This window comes from Mus caroli, chromosome 7 (genome assembly GCF_900094665.2).
Source record: "Mus caroli chromosome 7, CAROLI_EIJ_v1.1, whole genome shotgun sequence".
Lineage (NCBI taxonomy): Eukaryota > Metazoa > Chordata > Mammalia > Rodentia > Muridae > Mus > Mus caroli.
Window position 1 is genome coordinate 25,133,546 of NC_034576.1, and position 8,110 is coordinate 25,141,655.

The 8,110-nt window shown below is 41.5% G+C and overlaps 1 protein-coding gene across 1 annotated transcript in view; it reads left to right on the forward strand.

Annotated features, from left to right (window-relative positions):
- Positions 1–8,110, forward strand: part of LOC110297861 (cytochrome P450 2B10) — a 32,142-nt gene that overhangs the window by 21,783 nt on the left and 2,249 nt on the right. The window contains exons 7-8 of the mRNA XM_021166909.1: positions 944–1,131; positions 1,302–1,443. Of these exons, the coding sequence (XP_021022568.1) occupies positions 944–1,131; positions 1,302–1,443 (330 nt within the window). The remainder of the gene's footprint in view (positions 1–943; positions 1,132–1,301; positions 1,444–8,110) is intronic.

The following is an 8,110-nucleotide window of genomic DNA, read 5'->3' on the forward strand; positions in this document are numbered from 1 at the left end:
TTGTCAAATGCTTTTTCAGCATCTAACGCGATGATCATGTGGTTTTTGTCTTTGAGTTTCTTTATATAATGGATTACATTGATGGATTTTCGTATATTGAACCATCCTTGCATCCCTGGGATGAATCCTACTTGGTCAGGATGGATGATTGTTTTGATGTGTTCAATGAATCAACTTAAGTGTTGTTCCTTGGATAACCAGAGTTGAATAAACCATTGGCCATTGATTCACTCATACACTCATCTCTCCTTCTATCAACAGGCTCCATTTCCTAATCCTTTCACTAAGTGGCCTTTGAACTCCCGTTCTGTTTGTCTATTTATTCCCCCATTCATCCACAAATTGAATCATCCATTGACTTACAAGTTGAATACATAATCCAATGCTTAGTGTGTTCATTTCATTAACTCATGAATCTGTCCACATATTCATTTATCCATTGATTCTCTTATGTCTTCATTTCTACATGCATCTATGTATTGATTAATTTACTAATCTACCTACTTCTCTGTTACATTTCTGAGGACATAGCTTCAAGTTCTTAATATAAGTTTCCATGTAAAGTTGTGGTGTGTGTGTGTGTGTGTGTATAGTCAATTCATTGCCAAGGTGATAATTTCTCCTGCTTTTCTCCCCCCACCCCACTCTTGCCTCATCACGACTGCTCTGAAATCACCCTGTGCAGTATCTCTTTGCTGTCCATTTTTCTTTGTTTAGTAAAATCCTGTTGAAGCTCATGGAGGAGAGATTTAATATAGTTTTAAACATGGGCACAGAGAGGCAGGCACTTAAGAATGGGACAGTTGTTTGTACCCTCGAAAACTCTCAATTTCTCAGCAGGTTCTCCTTACTGCACACTTTTCCTGGGTCATTGGCAGTTAGAATATAATATCATTGCTACAAAGCCGGTAACACAGGTCTGCTTTCCCCCTTTTCTGAGCAGAGAAAGTCCAAAAGGAGATTGATCAGGTGATAGGCTCACACCGGCTACCAACCCTTGATGACCGCACCAAAATGTCATATACTGATGCAGTCATCCACGAGATTCAGAGATTTTCAGATCTTATACCTATTGGAGTGCCACACAGAGTGACCAAAGATACCATGTTCCGAGGGTACCTGCTCCCTAAGGTGAGACCAGCTTTGATTCCTCATCGATACTCCCTGAGTGTCCTCCACTCTATTAATCACAAATCTCATCCTGGCTGTGTTTTCCCTGCATTCTGTTTTACTTAGGTACTGACTTTTTCATATGGGAGTCAGGGTATGTTAACATCTTTGTATCTTGTAATGTCTCCTAGAACACTGAGGTGTACCCCATCCTGAGTTCAGCTCTCCATGACCCACAGTACTTTGAACAACCGGACAGCTTCAATCCTGAGCACTTTCTGGATGCCAATGGGGCACTGAAGAAAAGTGAAGCTTTTCTGCCCTTCTCTACGGGTGAGACAGACCTGTGATTCCTTTTCCAGACACTAGAGGGCAGGCCCATCCTCTGGGATACAAATGGCAATAGGTCCCTGTTTACTGAGTCTATCCCAGCTGCCTTGTTGAAAAATTTCATCTAACCCGGCTACAGCCCCGTGAGGGGAGTCTTGGACTAAAGGAACATCCAGGTCGGGAGGACTTTTGGAAAGTGTTTAAAGGCAATGCTAAGAAAGTTGACATAGCTGCAGGGTAAGGGAGTAGTATCTGGCGGGTAAATGCCTAAGATTCCCTCTAGTAAATCACATCATGTGACAGATCTGGTATAATGGAGGTTTATTTGGCGAAGAAAGGAGAGCGAGAACTTAGAGAAGGGGGACAGAGGAGGACAGAAAGAAGGACCGAAAGAGAAGCTGGCCAGGAACACGATTGTGTGTGTGTGTGTGTGTGTGTGTGTGGGGGGGGGGGGGGATAGAGTAGAGGGAGAGAGAGGGGAAGGGGGGTAGAGAGCAGTCATTTTTATATGCTGTTGATGCTGCATCTGGCTTGCACCTGGCAGGCAGTGGTGGCAGATGATGATGTAAGCTGTTGCTAGGTCCCTGGGAGAAGTCTAGTGGAATTGTCTGTAGGCCAACATTCCTCCCTTCTTGTTTAAATAAAAATGAGAAACTAGAATGGGTCGTGGTGGAGCAGGAGTGCAGTTGTCCTGTTCTTTAAACTACTTCCTGCTAACTTTGCGGTGATGGTCTGTCTTTGGGGACCCAAGGAAAATTGGGATGCTGGACAAGTCCTGGGAAAGTTGGATGTTTCACTGATATCCAGGATCTGTGGGATCATCTGCAGCTAGTAATGTGCAGGCTGAGGAGAAGAGCCCGTGAGAGTAGACAGAAGCACGTGTGGGTGGCTTCTCTCAAAGTGTTCTGGATGCAGATTTTGAGTAAGCATGTGGATGAGGCAGGATGCTGAAACACTTCTACCTAGTAGAGGAAGAAAATAAAGTTATGTTAGGGAGAAAACTTTTTTTTTAGGTGTACCTTTAAAACCTCTTGGCCCATGTTCTTGAACGTTGGGGAAGGGGAGTCCCAGAACCAGGGGAGGGGGTGGATCCCACCCTCTGGAATAGGCAACAGGTGGGGAAGTTAGGCTGTTGATTGACAGAGGTACTTATCCAGATGGAGTCCATTTGACCCATAAGAGGTGAATCAGAGTATGTTTCCTGAAGCTTACAAGAGTCTTTTTAAGTTTACAAAATTCACATTGTAGAAAAAGGTAGCAAATACCAGATTGTGTTATAGTAGAGGCCTGGTAAACAAGATTTGTGAAAAACATGAATAGTCTTTAAGGTGAGTTCAGAGAATACAGAAACCTCCCATGGAGCAGAAAGGGCAAGAGGGACTTTCCCCCTCTATTCAGAACACTGAATATATATACATTTAGCACAATGAGAAACACCTTTAAGTTTATAGTTAAAAGACAACCAAAGGAAGCTTAACATCTTGAACTTGTGAGAATGATAGGGAATGGTACTGTGGTGAGTTTTACCAGAGTTAGACTAATAATTTATTAGCACTTCATTGATTAATGTTAGAACTCTGAACTTTTGAAGTCCTAATGTAATAGTAGCATAGTGAGGGAAAGAAATCTGAAGAAATTTTGCCCCTTTTATGAATGTTAAACCACTTTCCTATCACCACCTAACTTTTTCACATCCTCCAGCCTTCACAACTTGAATTTACCAAGCTCAAAACATTTTCTTAGATTTAAAAACAGTTTCTTAGATCCTCATAACTAAGCTGTTCGTATCCTCGGACTCGAATAAAGTTTACCACTTTTTCCTATCTTATTTACCATGAGATGCAGGTGGTTGATCATTGGGAGCAGACACTGCAAATTGAGTTCCTTTAGATAAGAGAAGAGCAAAAGTCTACATCTGAAACCTGTTATCTTTTAACATGAAGCCTGTGAGCAAGCCAGACCTGTTTACCTTTCTAATAACAGATCTGGTAGTTTTAACTAGCTAATGAATTGACTAATGAACTAACGTGTTGGTTGATTACTTTTGGGTAAAGAGCTAGTTGCCATTTGTCCTCTAACTGTCAAGCTATACAGTTAGCTTAGCTGTCAATGTGATCAGAGATCTGAGAAGGGTAAATTATAATCTAGGTGCCTTATATTAATTAAAATGACAGATTAGTTCATAGTCCACTACCTAGACGGCTTTCCCAGATTCCTATGGTCTCCATTGCAACACAGCAAAGGCAGTCAATCTGTCAGGGCCAGAGACTTTTTAATTTTCCCTGTGGAGGAGGAACATGGGAGAGAAAAAAATCAACTCTCTGGGTGTTCTCTTTCTGTTTGTCCACAGTTCAGGCCAGGTCCTGACAGTGGGCAAGACATTGGGGCAGTCTTACCTAATGGTTGGGATATTACAATCCTGATGGAGTTCTTCATCACTGTGTCTATATATTCTTGGTGACCTTGAGGGAGGGTCACCATTAGGATTTGTGAGTCTCTGTCTGTCTGTCATAGTAAGTTTAAACTTTTAATGCCACATTCATCTGCTCTCTGACAGGCTTTAAGGCTAGTACCTATAAAGTATATCTAGGTTTAACAGCTTATGTCTATTTCTAGTTATCTGCTCTAAACTGTACCTAGCAAACATAAAACAGGAGGCTAAATAAAGCTTAATATTGCAATTAACTGCATCAGCTCTTAGTATGCCTTTAAATATAATTTTGATCTCATTAAAGGATATGATCATTTATAAGATAATTGACTATCAATTTGTATTTAATTTTAGCAGTTTTTATGACACTAGAACTGTTATAGTAGCTTTTGAGATTAGAACCTGTTAGGTTTGAGCCTTAAACCTTTTGAATTGGCATTCTTTTAGCATCAGAACAATACCCTTCAATCTATAAACATAGTCTATAAAGAGACTGGAAACTTTTTGACCTTTATATGGTATATCATCATAAAAATCTATAGCTTATAAAAGTGTTAAGGCCATATTATAGCTTAATTACATTAGCAAAAAGAGAGGCAAACATATTTTTAAGGCAGTAATCTGTAACCTTTTTAATGTTGTAAAACTGCCAAAATAATATTAAAATGCACTACAGTGGAAAGAGTAAAGACCTAGGGTAATATTGTAAACCATTTGTCTAGGACAGTACAGAAATCATACAAATGTCTTATCACAATTCAAAAGTACCATTGGAGACCTGCTTCCCTATTCTGCTGAAGGCACCTGCTGCTCTTAATCAAGATGGCAGTGAAGCTATGACTTCCCATAACAGAGAGGGCTGCCAGGTGTGTGACTGCCCTTAATTAAGATGGTGGTAAAACTATAGCTTCATCTGCTCCAGCCCTTAGTAAAGATGACAACTAGCCATGTCTTGGTTATATACCAAAATGGAATCATGTTGCATGATTTAAGGTTACCTAAGCATAGAATTTCAGTTACTAACTCCAAGTTATGAGTTTTAGCCATATCTAATAAGTTGATAATCCTGTTTTGACCCTGGATTTTAAAAACATGCCTGTGCCTGAAAAGTGTTAGTAATTACGTATTTTTTTTTGAGCTAGCAATAAAGTAAAACAGCATAAAATAGCAGGAGAACAGTTTGAAACCATTTCAAAATTATCCATATTTAAATAGCCTGAATCCCTGTTATATCCAGTGGCCAGAAAACCAAGGGATGAATTAGCCATAGGTGGCTGGTGTTAGGAGAAAAAAAAACTACATTCATTCACATTTGTCCATACCAACTTAAAATATGAGACTTGTTGTTTTTTTAGCCTTAAAGGAGACACAATAATAAATAGTTCATTAGGGCTCAGAAGTTCTATAATTGTTGCTTCATTCTGTGTGGTCATCTTAAGATGGTAGTCACATGGCTGGTTGAAAGCCATGTGAATGACATGACTACAAATCTTTAAATTTTGGTTTTAGTAGATCTATTTCCTATATTTTTCTTAAATGAGAATTGTATCCAAATTAAATGTACATATACACAGAGTTAAATCCAAATTACATACATATAGAGTTGAATTTGCAGAACATATATATGACCTTAACAAGAGCTGAATAAAGACAAATATTGTTGCAGATTATATAGCCTTTAATCCTTACCCAGGGAACAACTTATAAATACTCAGATGAGAGTTTACAGCATAACCTTACTATATAATTTTTTCTTTTGAGAGCAGAATGTAAAGAAACCTGAGATGAAAGATTTTTAAGAGTAGGGAAGTAGAACTTTAAGTGTAGGGCAAAGCAAGTATATACATAAGATATTTGAGAATCAGTTGTCTGTGTCAGTGAGAATCTGGAAGTCAGGAATAAAATCCGAGTCCATGAAAGGAGACAGAATGCTCCTAGTATAGGCCAGCTGCACAAGGGGAGGGGTGCAAGAGTCCACATGGGCATTCCAAGAGCCAGAGCCAGGGGATGAGTAGGTAGAGTTTGGAATAAATTCTCAGACAAACAATCCATAAGATTTAGAGATCACGGCTAGGCTCGAGAGCAGCCGTTGGCAGGAACAGGTGTGTACCCCTTTCAGACTATGGGGTATATGTAGAGAGGGGGACCAGTCAGGAAGAAAAAGAGCCTGCACAAAAGAGAAATAGAATCCAGTTGCTTTCCCTGATTGCTTGTAGGACTGGTGTAGCGGCTGGAGGTTTTCTAAGAGGCATCCCAAGGGGTTGAGAAGGTATGGAAAACCTTCCAGTAGATGAAGGGAAGGGAAATGTCACTGCAGTCTATAGTCATGGGCGTCTCTAGGAGTTTGGGAGGACAACATGAAGCCCAAGCCATTCAGTGGGTCATCATCACAACTCAAGGGAGGTCAGTAGCTAACTCAGAGGAGAGACTGGGTGCCTGTTTTCAGGGCCTTTGAGGAACTCAGGAAGCAAGAACATGAACTGAGCTCTTGTGGAGGTTTGCATCTACTGAAAAGGGTGCAGTAGTCCAGTAGGGCCTAAGAAAACTGCAGGATTGCAGCTCCAAGGATGGTGGGATCGGGATAGGTGAGCTGCTTGTGGACGTTGTACATCGTGGTGCGCACTAGGCTCCGCACCACGATGTACAACGTCCACAAGCAGTATAAAGTGAATAAGTAAATTAGCTGTCTCTTGTGAGACTATGCCAGTGCCTGGCAAATACAGAAGTGGATGCTCACAGTCAGCTATTGGATGGAACACAGGGCCCCCAATGGAGGAGCTAGAGAAAGTACCCAAGGAGCTAAAGGGGTCTGCAACCCTATAGGTGGAACAACAGTATGAACTAACCAGTACCCCCAGAGCTCGTATCTCTAGCTGCATATGTAGCAGAAGACAGCCTAGTCGGCCATCATTGGGAAGAGAGGCCACTTGGTCTTGCAAACTTTATATACCCCAGTACAGAGGAACTCCAGGGCCAAGAAGTAGGAGTGGGTGGGTAGGGGAGCAGGTTGGGGGGAGGGTATAGGGGACTTTCAGGATAGCATTTGAAATGTAAATGAAGAAAATACCTAATAAAAATTAGAAAAAGAAAAAAATTAATCTGGACCCTCAAGATCTTTCAAACACTGGACCACCAAACAGACAGCATACGCCAGCTGATATGAGGCCCCCAACATACATACAGTAGAGGACTTTTAGGTCTATATTCATTCAGAGATGATGAACCTAACACTCAAGAGACTGGAAGCCCCAGGGAGTTTAGAGGTCAAATGGGGTGGGGGATAGGAGCATTCATGTGGAGACAGAGTGTGGTGGGGAGGAGGTGTGGGATGTGGTGTATTTGGAGGGGGTGGCAATTTAATATAAAGTGTAAAAATGAGTTGCAAGTAAAATAAAATTAAAAAAAGCCCCCACAAAAGTAAAATAAAATGACCAAAATGAAAGCTTAGGTAATTATTGTTGGTGGATGTGGTGACAAGCAATCTGTCAGCCATAAAGTGTAGTTGTTGCAGGTGGCATTGTGTTGGATGTAGGGTCCTGGTGTGTGACTTAGACCCACACGAATCACAAGCACCTCAAGAGCCTCCCAAGTCTCTTGGCACCAATGTTATGAAATATAACTCAGTGGCAGGCAGGGCTAAGGGGATACCTGACAAGCCCATGCCAAGGTGTCCACCAGAGAAATCACACCATGAGACAGATCTAGTATAAGGGCAGTTTATTTGGGGGGGTGGATCTGGAGAAGGGTTGAGGACAGAAAGAAGGACAGAAAGAGAAGTCAGCTGGGAACATGTGGGGGCATAGGGAAAGAGAGGGGTGGGGGTAGAGCAGAAGGAAAGAGAGAGTCGGGGTCTGGGGTAGTGAGCCGTCCTTTTTATACGCTGCCACTGCTACATCTTGTTCCCACCTGTCAGGAGATGGCCACAGATGCTGCTGCAAGCTATTGCTAGGTACCTGGGGGAAACCTAGGGCAACACTCTGTAAGCCAACACTCTAGACCCTAGCAAATTCACTTTCTTAAGAAACAACAGCATGGACAACCAACATGAGCTGGGTAGAATCTTGGACCCAGGGAGTCATTCATCTCTGAGCACTGGGGAGATGGGGCATGTCTTGATATGCTTGTCCCCGTTAGCATACTCTGGCTCGTTATGTTGTAAAAGAAATAAAACTCGTTATGTTGTAAAAGAAATAAAACTCATGAGCATTTATTTGAGCCAAAGAACCATTCATGATAGTC